At 36.6% G+C, this 20,424-nt stretch overlaps 1 protein-coding gene across 4 annotated transcripts; it reads left to right on the top strand.

Moving 5' to 3' along the window:
• Nucleotides 1-1,249: 1,249 nt before the first annotated feature.
• MLC1 (modulator of VRAC current 1) lies at nt 1,250-18,846 on the top strand. 4 transcript variants are annotated; one of them, XM_035337459.1, is made up of 13 exons: nt 1,250-1,458; nt 1,847-1,984; nt 2,633-2,816; nt 4,693-4,782; nt 6,418-6,471; nt 6,600-6,701; nt 10,772-10,873; nt 11,967-12,038; nt 12,512-12,628; nt 14,880-14,936; nt 15,980-16,102; nt 16,190-16,357; nt 18,280-18,846. In XM_035337459.1, the coding sequence occupies exons 3-13, from the start codon at nt 2,637-2,639 to the stop codon at nt 18,352-18,354; spliced, it is 1,140 nt and encodes a 379-aa protein (XP_035193350.1). In that variant the 5' UTR covers nt 1,250-1,458; nt 1,847-1,984; nt 2,633-2,636; the 3' UTR covers nt 18,355-18,846. The 4 variants fall into 4 exon arrangements, with proteins under 4 accessions (XP_035193350.1, XP_035193348.1, XP_035193368.1 ...); XM_035337457.1 differs by having other exon boundaries at nt 2,600-2,816; XM_035337467.1 differs by lacking the exons at nt 1,250-1,458; nt 1,847-1,984 and adding an exon at nt 1,994-2,187 and having other exon boundaries at nt 2,600-2,816.
• The last annotated feature ends 1,578 nt before the right edge of the window (nt 18,847-20,424 follow it).

Below are 20,424 nucleotides of genomic sequence, written 5' to 3'. Positions count from 1 at the left end.
TAATTCGTAAACCCTTTTCAGAAGCCTGGAATGTTCTGTTGGCATTGTTGTATTTTCTGCAGCCTTTGTGTAGGTTTCCTGTGCACCTGGTAGAATTAGTAAGAATCTCTTCATCTAGCTACCTTTGTATAGTGCCTAACATTACAAGGTGACTTGGGCTCTGACCACCAGATTTTCTGTTGTGCCTTTTATGTATATATAAAAATGACCCAAGACTTTGAATGGAGTCAGAAACATGAAATTAAGGGAACTTAAGATTCCCAGAAAGAGGTTTTGAGTAGAAACCGAAGGCTGAAGGTTAGGTGTTTTTTGGTTGACACTGATGAAAAATGCAGAGGGTACTGTAATCACATACTGAGCCTCTCTGCAACAGCAAGCCAGCAAATACTGAGAAATGCAGAGGAAAGGGGGAAGAAGGAATCTCACTGTAACCTGAGGAAACGCTGTAGTGCCATGCTTGAGCGAGGGGGCTTTCAGGTTCCATACTGGCTGGGAGACTTGGAACTGTGAACAGAGAGATTCCTAGTGTTGTTGATCCCTGATCTGCTCAGTGACATTGGACATTACAAATTCATTTTTACTGAAAGAGATTAGATGAAATAAATATCTGAATATCTCACCGGCTTTGCGTATTTAAATAAAAAATCAACAAACACCTCCCTGAACTGACAGGAATGGTCAAAAGGAATAAAATACGATCCTGTTTTATATCTGTGGTAATGGGCAAACCCACACTATTAGTACCTAACAGTCATAGAAAAAATGTGAAGTAAGCACTATCCACTTTCCATTAAAACATAGTCTTTGAGAGGATACAGAGAATGGAAATATTTGCATAGTGTCTTCTGTGAGCAGAGGAACAGAAGGGCTTAATTGCCTAAGACAGTTTTGCTAGGCTACGGTTTCTTTTTTTTTTGCCCTTTTCCAGCACAGTTTACAGCTTTGTATAGTGCATGATTAATTTCCAAGTTTCAGCCTATTCCAACTGTAACATTTGATATTTTTTCAGTATTGGCTGGCATTTTGAGAAGAACAAAATCTACAGTCAGTACAAACTGAAAAGGAGTGCTGTTCTAAAGTTTTTTTTAGCATACTTTAAAAGGTGATGCTCTTCAGAGTCCTGAAAATCTAATTGCGGCTTGGGCACAACAGTGTTTAAAGTGTAAACAAAAGACCCTGTCATTGCTGCAGTTGTCAAGGTGCCAGCATTTTCAAGATAAAAGCATTCTTTCTCTTTTTTTATTGCCTAATAAGCAAGAGGACTGGATCCAATGTACGCTGGCCGATGCATGTCACTGCTGCCTGCTAGATTTTAAGTACGCTGTGTAGCCATCACGGTGCTCTGTAAGTGTGAATGTCCACACGATTCCAGGGTGCAGGCTTTATCTGAACACTCTAGAAAACTAAGGATAGTAGAAAAAGGTAAAGAAGAGTTCTACAGTGAAGATAGGATTCTTGGTAAGTTTCAAACTTTTAACTTCCCAGCTTGTTGGGTACTTGAATTTCTAACTGTAGGGTGTTCTGAAAGAATACTGTGTTCTGAGTAGCTTTTTCTCTTTTGAAATAAGAACCAGATTGTTGAATATCATTATCACTGGCTATGATTATAAATAAAACTGGTAAACTGTGAGGAAGGTTTTATTTAAGATGCCAGGTAAGGGGTAGTACTTGATTAAAAAAGGTATTTGAAACTTTTTCCATTTGTTGGTCTGATTTGGAAGCAGATCTGTATGTGCGTAGTACGGTCATTTTCTAGTGTATTCTGTTAATTAAAATTCAGGAGGCATTTTCCTGTTCCCTGGCCTAACTGAAGTTTTTGCTGTGCTTTTGTTCCCTATCTGAATAGATGTTGTTGAAAGCCAAAGTGTAAGGGAGAACTTTTCAAAGACGGCATGACTCACTGAGCGGTGAGAAGATCACAAAGTGTACAGGCAGCTGTGTTCACAAGGCTCTTTTAAACTGACAGTTAACTTTTCAGTCAAAGGTAAGCACGAAGGTTTTGAACTGTTGAAAAATGTGCAGGAACTTTAACGTAAGGTACTCAAGGTATTGAACAGATTGGCAAGCAGTGGGATGAACAGAAAAGGGCAAAGTGAACAAGCAAAATGGTTGATACTTGATAAAACAGAAAAAGTTTGCTGTAGCTGAGTTACTGTGATTATATGAGTTTATCAGAGTTATAGTGAGGTCTGTCATTTTAGATGCCCGGTAAGTTTTATAATCAAATGTTAGCATGTAAGCATGTTTAAAAATCTTTTTCTGTCCTACATTTCTTTTTTAAAGGGGGTGGGCGAATACTTTGATTATACAGTGACTTCCAAAGATATTTTTTAGATCTTAGAATAAAAGTCTGTTGAGGTGCCGTAGATGCACAAACTTTCACTTTGTTGGTATATACACTGTATTATTATGAAACGTGGCTATAGGATGTAATTTAGTTACTGTGTGCAAGTAAGTTCTTGTAAACCTGCGTATTTTATTGCGGCTTAGTACTAGTACATCTTTTTAATTTTATCTCAAATAGACAAAAAAATAGTTGAGCACTGATCTGAATATGTGAAGAAACTAAGTTATATTTTTGGTCTTTCTTCATCATTAGCATTGCCATTATTATTTAATTGCCTTTGCAAAGTGTTATGACCAGGGAAGAAGGTTACAGAGAAGAATTTAGCTATGACAGAATGCCGACTTTGGAGCGGGGAAAGCAAGAGAATGGAAATTACGTACCTGATATCAAATCCAGTGACCTTCAGCTATCAAAGCGGCTGCATCCTTGCTTTATTTACAGAACATGGATCTTTTCTTTACTGATGGGCGTAAGTACTTCGAATATAGAAAATGTAAAAGTGTAAGGGAGGTCTTAGCATCCTGGAATCTATCCTCTTTTGGATCATTAGAGGAGTCACAGTTTCATCACTGGTAGTATTGAATATAAACATCTGTGCAGAAAGCAACGTATTTTGGAAATGTATAGTGTAACTCTTAATTAACTACTGGTATTTTTTGGATCATTTTGCACTATACAAAGGCTGATTTTTGTCTTTAATATTAAACAGAGTGATTGTGCTGGTTTTAAGTATCCATCTATTTGTATTAGCAATGCCTTTTTGTCAAGTATCCTGATCATATGCATTATTTTAAGATGTTTTTAAATACTGAAAGTACTTTACTTGCCATGATAGCATTTTGGCATTAAAAACATATATGATATTTAATTGCCGAGTTCTACTGTTTTCAATAGTCATGGAGTCATTTGATGTAATTTTTATGTAATGAGTGACATACTTCTGTTTCTTACATGAACATCATAGTGATTTGAATTTTTGTGTCACTGATCTAGAGTCACCGGACACTGACCTTGCATATGCATTGTGCTACTCCATGGTCTGAGCCAAGATAATTAAGTTCATTATAGCAATTACAATTAAGTCTTTTTTTTTTCTTTTTTTTTTTTTTTTTTCCTGTCATCTGGTGTGTTTTGAAGAGTAATTTTCGTAAGATCTAATATGTTTCACTGTTAATACAGTAATTATTTATTTTTGCACAGTGAATAAAAGTAGTGCCTTATTTTCAAGGAAACAGCTGAACATTTTTCCATCCTGACAATCTGTGAAACTTGGGTTTCCTTACAGATGTACTATTACACAAAAAGAAAGAGCAAATTAAGAGCTGGCTTTCTTTGCTTTAAAATTTCTCAGTATCTGTATGCTAAGCAACAGAAGCGTTTCCTTCCCTGGCAAAAAGAACCATGTTCAGGGCAGCAGTTGCAATGTATATATAGATTGACATCAAAGTGGCTGAGGGTATAGGCTGTTCTTCTGCAGAACAATTCAGTATGCTTCAAGCACAATTTCAAGTTGTGTTCTATAAATACTGTTCTTCCAGTGTGCTATCATTGTGTGAATGTGTGCGCTCATACACACATATGCTATCCTTATTTTCTCTGATCTGTCTTTTGATGAAGACTTTTTAAAGACCCCCCGAGAACTTTGCGACATGAACAAAATATCCAAACAAGAAAGAAGAGCCATTCTGTCTCATCTTTCCCAACCCCTTTGAAGAAATGTATACTCAGAGGGAAACAAACAAGCAAGCAAAAAGAATAAATCATTTAATGCTGGAAGTTTAACTCAGATATAATTATGGAAAAAATAGAATGGTTGGCAAGGGAACAGCAGGAATTGTGCATTTATGGTTATGCCACTAGATGAAGATGGTAAGGGAGGTTAGAGGGAGACAGTAAGGTTCTTCATAGGTGGAAAAACCTTCATCAATATATCCTAATATTACTTCTGTTACTGTGTTCTCATTGGTATAGCCTGGCTGCCCATATAAATCATGAATATTGGTGGAGCCAAACAGAATATAAAGTAGAGGCTTAGTTGAGTTTTCTGAAACATTTTTTTGCTGCCGAACCTTTTGCAATTACCTTGTGAGCATTTCCTTAGGTATTTGCCAGCTCAGGACACAGTACTTGATTCAGACATACTTGTATTGTTCAGTATTAGGTCTTTGTAAACAGCAAAATATATTTTTCAGAACTCAACGTGCTATGATATTTTGCTTCAAAATTATTAACACAAAGACTGCATTATTCCATGTGCATCAGTAGCTCAATTTGAAATGAATTACTGACTTCTCTTTTAAAAATAGTTTTATTTATATTAATTTGTATTATTTGTTGCTTTGCAGACTTGCCTCCTTATTACTTCTGGATTTTCGCTGTATCTGGGAAATATTTTTCCATCTGAAATGGATTATTTACGTTGTGCAGCAGGTTCAGTAAGCATTCTTAATTATTTGCTGTGGCTTTTTGACAGCAAAATCAGTAAATACTTTGGATTTCATTTCTTTTATTTCATCTGTCTTTTTACTACTAACTTTCTTTATGGAAGATACAATCTTATTTAACAGTTCATTAAGTGAGTTTTCATCTCCTGGGTAAGGGAGTAGCCATTTTCACAGACAGTGGTTTGTGCTACCATTTTTGTTAATCAGCTTACCATGTGCGACCAGTAATTATCTGCATGATTTTTTTTTCTGTGCCTGATTTTAAGAAAATTTGCACTGCTTTATATTTGGGGAATTTCTTGCCTGAATAGTGTCAGAAGTTTTTCAGATTGTATTTCAAAGTATTATGTATTTCAGTATATTTTGTGATAGTATCCAAATCATATTTGTCTTATATATTTATATATATGCTTAACCAACACTTTAGACCTTTGTGCATAAGATTAGTCTGATGTACTTGCTTTGTTCATGGCAGGATTCTGTTCCATCATTGTTTTTTTGGCAACTTAACCTGTGGATTTGTTTTAAGTTAGATGTATGGCTAATGCTTTACTTTGAACAAGTCCCAGTAGTTGCTCCGTGAATGAGTTGGCACTTAGGTTTCTTCTGGAGGTGTTAGAATAAAGCAGAAGCAATTTTTGAAGTTAATGATTTCGGTCATCTGTTATGCTCTGCAACATGTGGTTACTGAGTTACTGTAGTTACCTTTCTCTGCCCCAAATTTTGTCTCTTTAAACCTTGTATTTATTGAGAATTTCCAAAGATAATGGAGGCAATGCAGTTGGAAGAGCCTAGGGAGCTGTATAGCTCCATAAATGACCACTGGTGCGTTTAGGAAGAGCAGCATTGCTCTCTAGACCTTACTGGTTATCTTGACTAGGAGTAGAATTCAGTCACCTAAACATCATCAAGTGATGTTCTAGAGACTCAGGGGCATCCAGGACTGAAATGTATCTTTTCATGAGGTTAAATATAGGTTGATTAGGTGTTAAGGAAGTTAACACCTTAACAGCTAGGGGTTAGAGAAATTACTTTGTGAAACTTTTCCTTTATGTGGGATTTTTCCATCTAGCTCAGCCATTATGTAGTGAAAGTCTCCTAGTGAAAGTAATGTGGAGGTCCTAGGCACCTTTATTAAAATGCAATATGACTCAGCAGATCAGTTTTTACAAAGTTCTTTGGAACTGTGTTGTTGAGATTGGACAAATTCTAGTTTCAACAACCATGACACTCATTTTTTAAAAGAATGTGGAGGCCAAGTTTAGGAGTAGCTGTGTTTTTCTTTTTCTGTTTAAGGATCTCATGCCTTCTAGAGTTAATTTGAACTAACAAAGGCGTGAAATGCCTCGTGAAAGACTTTCTTTCTTTCCTTTACTCATCACATTGTGCTGGGTAGCTAGTCAAAACTGAGGGGTATGGAAGGCTCTTTTAAACCTCTGGTAATCCTCAAATACCAAATGTAATTAATGAGCTCAGACAAGAGTCTTTCCTCAGAGCTTCAGATCTTCTGTTTGTCCAATTATTACTTGTAATATTAAGTCAGACCCAATAAAAACCATGTATAGAAAAGTATATAAAATTCTTTGTGCAGAATATCCCACTAGTCTTCTCTCTTAATTTTCCCAGTGTATTCCTTCAGCAGTTGTGAGCTTTGCTATAGCAAGGAATAAAATTAATGTGGTAAGTATGAGATTTTTATTGGCAACTATATATATATATATATATATATATATATATATATATATATTTTTTTTTTTTTCTCCTGTAGTTAAAATGAGAGAGAAACCCTTTCTGAAACTGTTTTACAGATACCCAATTTTCAGATTCTGTTTGTCTCTACGTTTGCGGTTACAACAACATGTTTAATTTGGTTTGGATGCAAACTTGTCCTAAATCCATCAGCTATAAATGTAAGTTACCTAACAATTACTAATTAATACTACATTTATCCTTATTAAAAAAAAAAGGTGGAGATAAGATGTAACTACACTATTCTCAATCTAGAGAGATCGTCTAAGCAGTAACTTTACCTTTTGGAGTACGAAAAGACCTGAATATTGACATCGGATATAAAACCTTCTATGGATAAAAGATGCACAATACAGCTAATTTACTGGAGATTAATATAGAAATAACTTTCCTGTCTTGTATTTAAGTTCAAATGCATGAATATGATGTTCAAAGGTGATCCAGTTTAATCAACTGCCTTTTTACTTTTTTGTTAACTGTGGTAATTTTTTTATTTTTATTTTTTTTAATAGAGTAGGATCAGAAGAGAAAAAAGTGATTTAGTACCTCTGCTATAGATAAGTCAATTTTCAGTTGAATTCAGAGTTGAATTCTACTGACGTGAGAGTGTGTCACAAAAAGTGCAACTTCTAGGACATTTCAGATTAAGTGTAATCCTTCCTTGGATTTTCTACAGTGTATAGTTTTGCTTCTGAGGTGACCAGGAAAGAAACTTTTGATGAACATTTTTCCCATACATCATCAACAAAGAGAAAGCAGCTGTGAATGTTATTTGAAGCACATGTATTTCATGCTGGGAAAAGTTCTGTTTTGGAATCACAACCTTTTAACATTTGTCTTTGGTTGGCTAAACCAAAAACTAAAACTATAGTTTTTTTTTTTTTTCCTTCTCTTTTTTTTGGCTATAGTAAAATGTTCTGAAACCTCTACACTATATAAGAATATGATGTGTAAGAATGAGTAATACAGCAGTAGGTGTTACTGTTACTTTTGATAAATATACTATTGATAAATACTTAATCTTGATAAAATGCTCTATCACAGAACAGCAGTGCTTGATACAACTACGTCATACATTTCGTATGAAGGTTAATGACTGCTATCATCTGCTATTGTTCATTTCTTCTCCCAGCATTGTATCAGCTGTTGTGATAGTAATAGCTCAGCAATAATAATAGCTCCCTGTAATAATATAGGAGATCTAAACTGGTGTTACTAACAAAAGACTTCTTAACAGAAAAATAATACAGGCAGAGTTTGCTTTAGAGCTAGCTATGCTATTTTAATAACATCTGGTTAGCTCCGGATTTCACAGATGTTGAACTTTTAAATTAATTGCATTTGCTTCCCCGTAAAAAGTGTGGAATATTAGGTCAATACTTACAAACCTGCTTTTAAAATTACTGATTGATTCCAGGTTCACATTTATGTGCAGCTGGCCTCATTTTCAGGGACCAAATATTGAGGTCAGTAAGAGCTGTGGAGATTTAACATTGGACAGTCAGATCACTGGATATAGGAAATTTGTCCCTGTGATTGATGGGAAGTGTTCCTCTGGGTTCTGTGTGTATCTAAGGCCAGTTTACACCAGTCAATTCTTTGTACAGCCCTCGCCAGTTTATTGAGCAGTTCCCTCATGCATTTCCCCCACCACACTTCAAGTGCTTTAGGCTGTTAGGACTGAATAAATTACATGCCAGGCACAAGGGTACGGCCTTTATCCCCTTTAACTTCCTTTCTTGGTAGAGAGTTCAAATATTAGAAAACAGTCTGTGCTTTTTGGGAGAGACCAGAAGAGAAGTCTGCCTCTGGCCTAGTGAGTTCCTTGATGTTCCTTTCCACTGGTGTGTAGACAGGATAACGGCCCTGTCAGCAGGAGCTGTGTCTGCTCAGGAAAGGTGGGCCCAGGGGACTGACTGTGTTCCCGTACCATTCACGCAAGCATGTTCAATATGATTCGGTATTTCAGATGGCACTGGCAGCCCATAATGCTGAACCCCAAATGGTTGGCTGAGTAGCTTCCGGGGCGCCCTCAGCATTGCCACTGACAGGGGTGGAAGCTTAGAAGCTGTGGTGGGTTCATGGAGGTGCTGGAGTGTAGGTGCTTGGTTCGGTTACCCAACCATAAGTGTGTGTCCCAGTTAGCTGTGAAGTGGCTCATCCTGCCTCGCTCCAGCTACTGATCCAGGAGGGCATCAGTCTTCTCTAGGTTCTCTGTCATTATTTGTCAGACCTGTGGAGATGGCTTGGAACATCTGTAAGGTATTAAATGGATGTTTAAACAACTATAGTGAAATTAAATCACATTTTGAACTGAGTTCTATGCTTTACATATAAACCACATTTTTACTACCTAGTGCAGGTTCAGAGCAACTTTTATTAAGGTTGTGATGATCCACTATTTTCTACCCCATTGTACGTGCATGTGCCTTAGTCACAGAAGAGGGTTATGGATGTAGCTTACATGATTCTCTGTATCTGGAATGGTAGTTATAGAGAGTTTTATACAGTACTTTGAAATCTAACATTGATTTTCCCATTGTTATAGATGGTTTGAAAACGTATTTACTTCTAGCTTTAGCTGTATTTCTGTTTAAAAAATACAACCAAGCTTCAACACTGTTGCTATTTTTACTTTGGTCTAAGGGCATTGAATTAATTTTACGAGTGGAACACTCTGATACTCTAGACACATCAGGAAAAAAATACTGGAAAGATAAAATTTCAATTTTAAAATTTCAATTTTATTTACTGTTTTCTTCATTTTCTGTTATTTTCTTATAGCTAACACTAAATGTGCTAGTGTGTCCATGTAGTTATGGTGCTTCTGGACCCAAACTTGTATATCTACTTGGCACTGCACTGTATAACGTGGCCTCGCTAGCCCATGTCAGTACCAGTGCTATGTGTTAAAACACATCTAAATCATGGGAATTTACAGGCTGGATTAAATTGTTCTGCAGGCCACATGTTTGACACCTCTCCTTTTGCCAAATAACGTTTTTATTCTTCAGCTAGCACTTTTCCTAGAAGCTTACCACTATGATATTTATTGCTGTTTGTGGCTCTAGCAGTCTGTTCTGTACTGCAAGGAACACCGTTGTGATTTTTTGAGAAAGATACATTTGAGTACAAAAAAAAAGCCTCACAAATCTGCCACGTATGGTCTTTTTCAAAACAACAACAAAAAGCAAACAAACAAACAAAACCTACACTGCAAGATTCATGTCAAAGGAGAATTTCAATCTGATCATCCCAGGAACAGGTCTGACATGAGGAAACAATATAGTTCATCAAACAACGGTTTGCTGAATTATATTGGTTCTGAAAGGGTTAGTTCTCCTTAAACTTTCAGTACTTTTCTCAATGGCTAGATCTAACTATCAAATACTTTTTTGGGCTGCCATTGGAAAAACATGGTGCTTCTGAAGACTTATACAGGGAGATCTACACTGCCTAACTTGCATGCCTCTGAAAAACGATCAGTCAAACCCATGTAGAGCAGGTATTGTCTCAGGAAAAGAGGTAGATAAGGATCCAAAGAGAACTTTAAGTATTCCATTCACATATTCATGTCTTGAAGATGAACAATGGCAAGAGGAATGGCAGCATCCATGTCTTTATGCAATAATGTAATCTATGAGACCTGCAGGAGTTGTAAAACCATGAAGAGTGTTCATCAATGCTTTACTAGCATGAGGCAGAACACAGAGCTAGGACTCTTGGCCCAGTTGTTTGGAATGAGTTTTCATTCAGCACTGCATGATTTGCAGTGTAGGGATTGGAAGCCTGTGGCCCTCCTTCTCTCCCAGTGGATATCCTTAGCCCCTGGGCTAGTCAAACTCCCTCTTATTTGTCTTCTTTCTGTTCCTATGAATCTTTCATGATTTGCAGCAGTGTTCTGGTTTCACATGGGAGGTCCTGCAAAATGCAAGAGTACCTAGTAACATCCCTCATGTATTAAAACTGTCCTTTGGAAGACAACAATGCACTCTTCTTCAGGCAGATTATTTCCATAAGTGAAATAAACATCTTTCTCAGGTTAGGCATTCTAAGTATTATGTAGGCAACTAAGTGCTGTCCTAGCAATTCATCAAAAATGAAAAAAACATTTTTAAAATTACCTAATTAATAGTTACATCTAAATGTCAGAGAAAATAGCTGGATCCCACCTCCTTGTTTACTTTTAATATGGAAGATATAACTCTTTTGTCTGGAATTGCACTGACAGATAAATTTCAACTTGATTCTGCTTATTCTGCTGGAAATCTTCATGGCAACTACCGTGATCATTTCAGCTAGATCTACTGAAGACTGCTGTATGAGAAAGAAAGTAGGTACCCTTAAAAATTGGAATTCATTGTATTTTGCTGTTTTTTTTTTTTTTTTTTTTTTTTTTTTTCTAAGTATCCTAAAAAATATTAGATCTTTCCTATATTATGTATGTTGACAAGTTACTGGTGACTCTGGTGTATCATATCATATTTCATGGTAAAATTAGGTTTGAACATTATAAAACTAGATTTAAACAATAATTAAACATACTGTACTAAACAGTGATAGCCTCTTCTATCTTTAGGAGTTCAGCGGACCCCATGTAAAATGAACTACTACAATTATGCAGTGTGGGGCTGTGTGAATATTTTATCAACAGGCATGGCAAATGTTTTATTTACATTTTGTAGAACAAAACTTCATATGGTATGAAACATTAGAATACTGTGACTTGTAGGTATGCAAGCAATGCCTTTTTGTTGCATGAAGCGGAGATGGTATCTGTCATGTATGCTGATTTGGTGGTGTCTGGACAATTAGTATTGTCTTCAGGATTTCATAGAATCATTGAATGGCCTGGGTTGGAAGGATCTCAAGGATCATCTAGTTCCAACCCCCAGTTTGGGGCTATAGATAAAATTGTCTTTGTTCATAATTGCTCTCCCAAATCACATCCTCTTTTCTACGTTATTTCCTTTACCTAATAATGAAGCAAATGTGTGCTATGCCATTTTGTGTTCCAGTGGAAGCATTGCTTGTGAGACAAAGTCATGTTGTAAATTGTCCTCCTTCAGTTACTGTTTATCCATGTCTGCAAAATCTGAACGATTCTGAAATATTTCTGAAAATCTGAAAGAACTTTGGAAGGATCAGGAACAAAGTATGTATTTTGAAGGTAGAAGAGGGAGAGAAGATGACCATATTTCACTGTCAAGCAGTATAACAGCGAACGTGGAACTACGTCACTCGCTTTCAGCGGTCTGGCACAGATGGTCTGACACTGGCAAACACTGCAGTGTGTCACTGGTGGTTCTGGTGGGCCAACCAAACGTTGCCTACCATCCCTAGGATCTGTAACAGATTCTATAGGATATTAGAAGAAATGTATTGCTTTGCATGTTTTCTCAATCATGATTTTTATTCCCTTCTAGAATACTGCATATGACAGTACCATTGTTACAAGCAATGTCAGCTTTCCTACTCGAATTCTGAAGTCATACTCAGTAAGCACTTGTTTTCTTTCATTAAATCAAATTATTTCATTGTTCTAAGTGCTAAACTCCTTTAAAGTCAGAAACAGTTCAATGTAGGTAAGAACTGAAAGAAGAGATTTAGAGTCAGAAATACCAGATACATCCTAAAATGCTTCCTTTTACAATATTGCAAGATAAATGGTAACTGCCCTGTACAATAGGAAAAAGACTACTTAATGACTTAAAGACAAATACTGTGAACAGAACTGTTTAGTGGAGCTAATAAATGAGAGTATAAATATGTATAATGAAGCTAATCTTGTTTTCACTTAAGCCAGCAGGAGTTTTGCTATATTTTATATCTGCAAAACATTGACTTTTTGCATATCTAATGGCACAAAAGCATTCTTTTTTTTCTTCCAGTGTGTTCTTTTCTATATGCAAAAAGGAAATTTATTGTTCAAATACACTGTTAATAATTTGTGTGCTCTACTTTGTTTTAGGTAATTGAGGTGATTATTGGAATTTCATCAGTATTTGGTGGCATAATTGCTTTGAATATGGATGTTCTAGTCTCAGGTCCATATCTTTCAGTAACATTCTTTTGGATCTTAGTTGCTGTAAGTAGAGCAAAATCGATATACTTTTTTAAACAATGCCTTTGATTTTTCTTTTTTTTTTCTCTCTACTAGAATGTTCTCATTATACTTAATATATTATGTAATATGGTTGTTCTATTTCGATTTACAAGATGGAAAGGAGTAATAAAACAAGAGTATTGGAAGTTTTCTGTCAAACAGATCCCAGTTTTTAGAATATTTCAGGCTGCAAAATATAAAGTTGAGTATAATTTCAGTGTGGTAGAATCCTTAGATTGTTACCTGTATCCCATCAGCACTAATGGTCTTAAAAGCCTGAAACTGATTGGTAATCCTTGTAACAGGTAACAGCCTGCACCTAGGAGCAGTGCATTCATAAAGCCCTAAGGGCACAATCTGCCCTTAGTAAAGCCATGTTGTCTGGTGATTGGTGACAGCCAATACAGATTCACTAAGGGCAGATCATGCCCAAAAAATCCCTTCTATGGTGGGGTTCTATGATGGGTTTTTAGCATTGGTGGATAGGGAAAGAGCAACTGACATTGTCTACCTGGGTTTGTGCAAAGCATTTGACACTGTCTCCCATGATATCCTTGTCTCTAAATTGGAGAGACATGGATTTGGTGGATGGACCTTGGTGGGTAAGGACTGGATGGTTGCACTCAGAGAATGTGATCAATGGCTCAGTGTCCAAGTAGAGATCAGGAAGGAGTGGTGTTCCTCAGGTGTCAATACTGGGACCAGCGCTCTTTAGCATCTTTGTCAGTGACATGGACAGTGGGATTGAGTGCACCTTCAGCAACTTGGCCAGTGACACCAAGTTGTGTGGTGTGGTCGGCACTCTGGAAGAAAGGGATGCCATCCAGGTGGACCATGACAGGCTTGAGAGGTGGGCCTGTATTAATCTCATAGGGTTCAACAAGGCCAAGTGCCAGGTCCTGCACCTGGGCTGGGGTAATCCCAAGCACAAATGCAGACTGAGTGGAGAATGGATTGAGAGCATCTTTGATGAGAAGGGCCTGGCAATGTTGATGGATGAGAAGGATGAGATGGATGAGCTCAACATGAGCCGACAATGTGTGCTTGCAGCCCAGAAAGCCAACTGTATCCTGGGCTGCATCAAAAGAAGCATGGGCAGAAGGTCAAGGGAGGGGGTTCTACCCCTCTGCTCATGTGAGACCCCACCTAAAGTACTGCATTCAGTTTTGGGGACCCCAGCCCAAGAAGGACATGGACATATTAGAATGAGTCCAGAGGAGGGTCAGGAGGATGATCAGAGGGCTGGAGAACCTCTCCTCTGAAGACAGGCTGAGAGAGCTGGGGTTGTTCACCCTGGAGAAGAGAAGGCTCTGGGGAGACCTTAGGCCTTCCAGTACCTAAAGGAGGTGGGCGTACAGGAAAGCTGGGAAGGGGGGGGGAACTCTTTGTCAGGGAGTGTAGTGAAAGGACAAGGGAGTGTGGTTTAAAAGTAAAAGAGGGGAGAGTTAGATAAGCTTTTTGGAAGAAATTATTTAATGTGACGTTGATGAGACATTGGCACAGGTTGCCCAGAAAAGCTGTGGATGCCCCATCCCTGGAAGTATTCAAGGCCAGGTTAGATGGGGCTTTGAACAACCTGGTCTGCTGGGAGGTGTCCCAGCCCATTCAAGGTCCCTTCAAGGTCCCTTCCAACCCAAGTCATTGTATGATTCTATGATCCTGTGATAAAGGATCATACCCTGCTTGTAACAAACTGAAGAAGTTCAGAAAGATGACTGTGAACACTACATTTATATATGGCTCCTATGTACTCCTATGTGGCTCTAGGAGCCTATATATAGGAGCATATATATCCATATATATAGCCTATATATAGGAGCATATATATCCATATATATATATGGAGCCTATATATAGGCTCCATATATAGGAGCCTATATATGGCTCCTATGTATGGCTCCTATGTGAACACTACATTTATATATGGCTCTTCTTCAGCATGTAGAACTCAGAAAGTTGAGTTTCATGCAGAAGCGTCAAGTTTTGTGAATAATATTTCAGTCTGTGTAGGTTTAAGGCATGAAGCTCATTAAATGTAAGTTAAATCAATATTAGTTTTAGCTCAATTTAAGTAATTGATTACCAATAGTGTCATAAAAAGAATATATAGTTGAGGAAATTTAGGATGTGATCTATAACAAGTGGGAATTACTATTGCACAGTTGTAGATTGTGTAATTTTCCAGTAGGTAAATATTTATTTTTTATACTTTATTGTCTTGTGTTATATTTAGTGCTTTCCAAGTGCCATTGCAAGTCACGTGGCTGCTGAATATCCAAGTAAATGTCTGGTAAGTGAGTAAAATCCTTGGATTTTGTTGTTAGAGTGTAGTAATACTCATTTGCCCGCTTGTTTTTAGTTACTTTTACAAATACAACAGAAATTTATAGCAAGAGTGTAAGATGATATTCCTGAAGAGAAATGCAGTAGCTCCCTTGGAGTCCTCCATCAATTCTAGGAAAGAATTCTACGGATTTTTTGTTTGTTTATTTTTGGTTTTATACTGGTTCCTTGGGAATAGATATTGCTAAATGGAAAAGAAATACTTCATATTGTACACCCAGAACTGCTTTCATGCTCTTGAGCTGAGGTCCTTTCCATTATGTGCTGTAATTTCTGAAAGAAGAAAATTAGGTGTGCAGTTTGTATTGGACTTAAAATGTATTTTAAACAACTTCTTGATCTGCATGACTAGCAACAAAAATAAAGAATGTTCAGTAGAGTGTATTTAATCCATGAGCGTCCCAGATGTGTAGTAAAGTCTGCTTAAAACATCTGCTCTAAGTTACAGTCATGCAGCTGTACTTAAGTCAGTAATGATGCATGACCACAACTGAAGTCAGAATTTGATCCTGTAGGATGATACTTGAATGAAAACTAGGCTGCTATTGTATTGCAATAAAATTGCCTCAAAGCACTCAAATCTATTTGCATAGTTATTTTAGGTTGTAAGTCTGCAATATATGCTGTTAATTCTCATTGTTTCATACAATCTGAAGAATAAATGATGCTTCTTTACTAGGTCTCTAAATATGGTATTGTTTCCTCTATCTCCATATGAAAGACACTTTTAAAATTAGACAAAAGACTTGTCACACATCTTAAATGGAAAATGAATTACAAAACAGCAGTGTTTTGGCTAGGAAAATTAATTTATTCAAAGCTTGCTTCTGTATCTCTGTACAGTGTAAATGTCTGTGAAGATCTGTCTCATGTAATCTTCTACACATTAATGCACTTGTGTTTTGCTTGCTTTAAGGACGTACAGCTAACAAACCAAAATTGTTACTTGTTTTTGTTCCTCTTTATCATTTATTATCTTATTTTATTTAGGTTGAGGTTCTGATTGCCATTAGCAGTGTCACCTCTCCATTGTTGTTCACAGCTTCTGGATACTTATCCTTCAGTATCATGCAAGTTGTAGACATCTTTAAAAATTATCCACCTGCTGTTAAAGTATGTATTTTTATGCAGTTGGAAAATTAACATCTACCTATTAAAGTAGCAACAAAAGAATGAAGATATCCATGTCTCTGTTTTTAGCAATCTTATGATGTACTACTGTTGCTTCTGATGTTGATGCTGCTAATTCAGGCATGCCTTACTATTGGAACTGTAATACAGTGTGTAAATTACAAGACAAAAATGAAACTTCAAGATTTGTCCTGGGCAGAGTCACAGGTTAAAAAACAAGAATACAGAACAACAGAGGTATGTATTTATAGCCACTATACAATTTAAAAATCTTTATTAAAATGATATTTTTTGGTAATGTTTTGTGTTTAGTTAACTCAGATCACAAGTAAAAGCTGCTGTGTAAAGATGTGAATATAGTGGTGAATTCCAATGTAAATAGATAACATTTTGCTGGTCAAATGATAACTGTGGCATGACAGAATCATATTTGTGACAAGTCCTGTTACGAGAAAAACAGTTGTAAGGTTAAGGCCCTGATCTGTTCTTATTGGTATTATGGGCTCCCAATTATGGACAAAGTCCATCACTATACTAAAATAAAATGGTAGTTCTACTGCATATGACAATCCATAGTTGTTATTTATATATGTCAGCACAAATCTTTAGAAAAGATGATGCCTTGCATGACTGTGCTCTGATAATGGGATAGCCATCTATTAAGAAAGGAGTGGACTTAAATGCCAGCAGAAGTTTTGGAGTATGGAATGACAGTAGTCAGTATAGTTGTACCCTGTAAGGTGTGCTGTAGTAGAGTAAATGTACTAAGCCAAGTTAGTTCTAAGTTCCCTAAACTGCAAATGGGAAGTGTTAGGAATGTGGAGCATAGGAACAACACTTAGCAAGCTGCATGAGTGGCTACCTGTGCTGGTCAGTAGGAACCAGAGAGCAGAGGAGGGTGTATGGAATCCCAGCTCTCGCCATTCCTATGTATATTACTGAAGTTGATGATGAAGGTCGGAATTGATAGCCTTTATTTCCCTCCTGCACTTACATGCTTAAGCTATCCTTTCAGATAGGGATTTAGCGAATACTTTCTTAGAGCACGGTGGTGCCAGTATTACTATTACCACTTTTCATACAGTATTTCAGGGCTAGAGTGCTTTTCCAGGGACTGGGGAAACCCAGCTTTTTTCAGGCTGCATAGATTAATTACATCCAGCTCCTACAGTGCACAACACTATACAGCCTATACAGCACATTTAGCCCTGAGGCTTTCCTCATCTCTTCTCTACAGAGCAAAGCACGATATTCTTAAAGAACAGGGCAGAGTAAATCATGCAGTTAACCACATGCTTGCGCTATGGCTGGTCCAGCATTGGAAAGGTTGATCTGCCAGATTCAGTCTCTGCTCTGGAAGGAGTATCTGGAAAACAGCATCTAGAAACAACACTGGATAGAAATTGCTGGAAGCAGGGACTGAATTTCAGTAGAGCTGTTTCACAGCTGGTAATGGAAAGTGCAAGCTGTGGAATTAAGTTCCCCTCAGGGTGCTGAAGGCTTTCAGTGTTGGTTGCTGATTGTTTGGATCTGTGATCTGAGAATTAAGTTCTGTATAAAAGATGGAGCATAGCAGCATTTCCACTGCTATAAGTCACATTTTTGAGCATAGGTTATGTCATGGCTCTTCTGGGGATTATTTATTTGTTTATGAGTCCCCGATCAATTAGGTGCAACTCAAATGCTAAAAGGAGCCATTTTTTTTCTTTCAGAAAAGCAACACTTTTTTGCTTACCTTGTAGCATTTAAATGCATGAATAATGTTACAGGTAAAGGTGTAGGTCTCTGTGGCTTTTCAGGAGTCCGTGTCCTTAAGCAAGACATTATTTTCTTTGCATGTATGTAGATAAATCTTGCTTCAGTTGCACTATGAGGGCTGGAGTTACATGATTAAAACAGGAATTTGGCAAAGTTTAATTGGCCCAAATGTCTGAAGTATTATACAATTTACATTATTATATTTGTCTATTGTAAATGTATACCATACAATATACAAAGCTATGCAATTTGCAATGTGTATAATATTTTAATAGTTTATGCTGTAAGCATTCATGTTTACATTCTCCCAGATTGTCTCAGATCTTTAATTGCTTAAACTTCAGTTCTTAACCAAAGCATTGTTTCATGTTTCCATTTGTTTGAAATTTGTTTTCTTTTAGGTTTCCAATAATACCTTAAAGGATTTTGACAAAGACAAAGCTTGGAAAGCAGTTGTGGTGCAGATGGCTCAGTAGTTTGGATTCTGCAAATGCAGCCAATACAGTACAATCCAATCCAACAAATCAATTGTTTGAATTAAGACTTAAAAACTTTTCAGTTTATAAACAACAATATAGTTACAGTGGTAGGAGCCAAGGAATAACACAGTAAATAATGTCTTACTAATCATAGTGAAATATGTTGATAATATTTTTAATACACCTGTCTTTTCTGTTGGTATCTGTATCTTAGTCTTGCTTTAAAATATACCATTGGAACAAAGGTAATGATTCACATCAATTTATGCTGATAGCAAAATAAAATATGACAATATCCAGTAGGCTTCATATATGTGCAAGAGATTGTTATAACTGCAGTTATGCGATCTGTAACTGATAAAAATGCTTTTGTAAAGTTATTGGTACAAGTTATAATGTTTTTTTGCTTATACTTCACTTTTGTAGGAGTTGTAAAGTTCTTTTGCATCTCATTGCTTTTATATAAATAAAGGTCTTTATATGTGGAAACTCAAGAATGTGGATTGACATTCTAACTGTAGAGGTGAAAATAGATTATTTTCTTCCATTAAGCTGCAGTTTCTGGACTGTTAAGGGAGGAAAGGACATTTTCTGAGTGTTCAAGCACAAAATCCACCATTCAAGCAACAAAACAAAAGAAAACAAACAAAAACAACAAACAGAAACAATCAACCAAATAACTGGAGCTACTACTGATAGGCAAAGATTTTTTTTTTCACACATGAAGATGTCTTTTTAAGTATGTTACTTTTCATTTATTTTCCTTACTTGCTTTAAAACGTAAATAATGTAGTTGCTCTTTAACATCTTTGTCAGTGACATGGACAGGGATATTCTCCATACTGTTTGTCTTTTCCTCCTTCCCAAATTGTATGTATGGGTAGATTGTATGTATTAGAATTGTATGTATTGGGTAGATTTTGGAGAATATAAGAATTTCCATGGTGATAGATTTTTTTTTTTTTTTTAAATTTCACTCAGGATATCTGATGAATGGTGGTAGTGTTTTTCGTGTATTTTTTCCTCTTTGTTTTTGAAACACTCTAGACTTTGAAGTTCATTCTTTTTTAATCTGAAACCAAATAATTTGTTAAGAACCTGGTGCAAAGCTCACCTCTTTGCTTTTGGGGAGGGGAAATATAGTTAGAAGAAGGTATGTATGGGTGAGGGGTGGAGCCCTTCAGGTTCACTAGGATGTTTTCTTTTGGTTTTGGGAATACTGACAACGACTACAGCATTTTTATACACAGAGATTACTCTTGCCAAATGTCATGTGTTTGTTTACTGGTGCTATTTGTGTGAACATTTTATCAACAACACAAATAGATAATACTTTCCCTGCTACAATCTTACAATTTTTATAAATACACACACAAAAAAAGTATTTATTTGATTGTACAGTATTTATTTGAAAGTCACAAAGAAATAGTGACAGTTCTACCTACAAATAAACATTCAAATGATCAAATGACTTTTTAAATCTCACACATGGATTGATGACTAGACAAAGATGGTAGCGTAAAAGTTCTTCATGAATCACTCTAGAGCAAAAGGATTGAGAGTCACATGTAGAATAGTTTGAATGTATCTCAACTGTTTGCCTTCCCTTATGTGGTAATGCCTTCATTAAACTGAATGTGTATCTTCAAGAGGTTATCATTTTTATCAAATGATGATTGGCTTTGGTTATGCAGAAGGTAAGATCATACTTCTATCACCAAGCTCGATTGGAAGAGAAGTCATCAGGAAGTGACACATTCTTAGGGAATTTCCTTTCCACAAAAGGCATTTACTTACAAGGCAAGGCACTGAGCGTCTTTAATCTCCTTTTGAGTCAAATGATTTCAGATGCTCTCTTCCAAACAGTCCGAACTGATTAAACTGCTGCTGATCTTCATTTTGCTGTCAGGAGAGCTCAGGAAGAACCTAATGACAGTGTAATAGGTGCTATTTACCTTTCTTTTGGGAAACTGAAGAATTTTAATAGGTGAAGAAAACATGATTGATCAAAAAGAAAGAGGAAGACTAAATGGGCTGTGGATGTCGCTCTGGAAGTCAAATTTTCTT

The sequence above is a fragment of the Oxyura jamaicensis genome, chromosome 1 (assembly GCF_011077185.1).
Source record: "Oxyura jamaicensis isolate SHBP4307 breed ruddy duck chromosome 1, BPBGC_Ojam_1.0, whole genome shotgun sequence".
Taxonomy (NCBI): domain Eukaryota; kingdom Metazoa; phylum Chordata; class Aves; order Anseriformes; family Anatidae; genus Oxyura; species Oxyura jamaicensis.
This window is presented reverse-complemented; position numbering and strand designations above follow the sequence as displayed.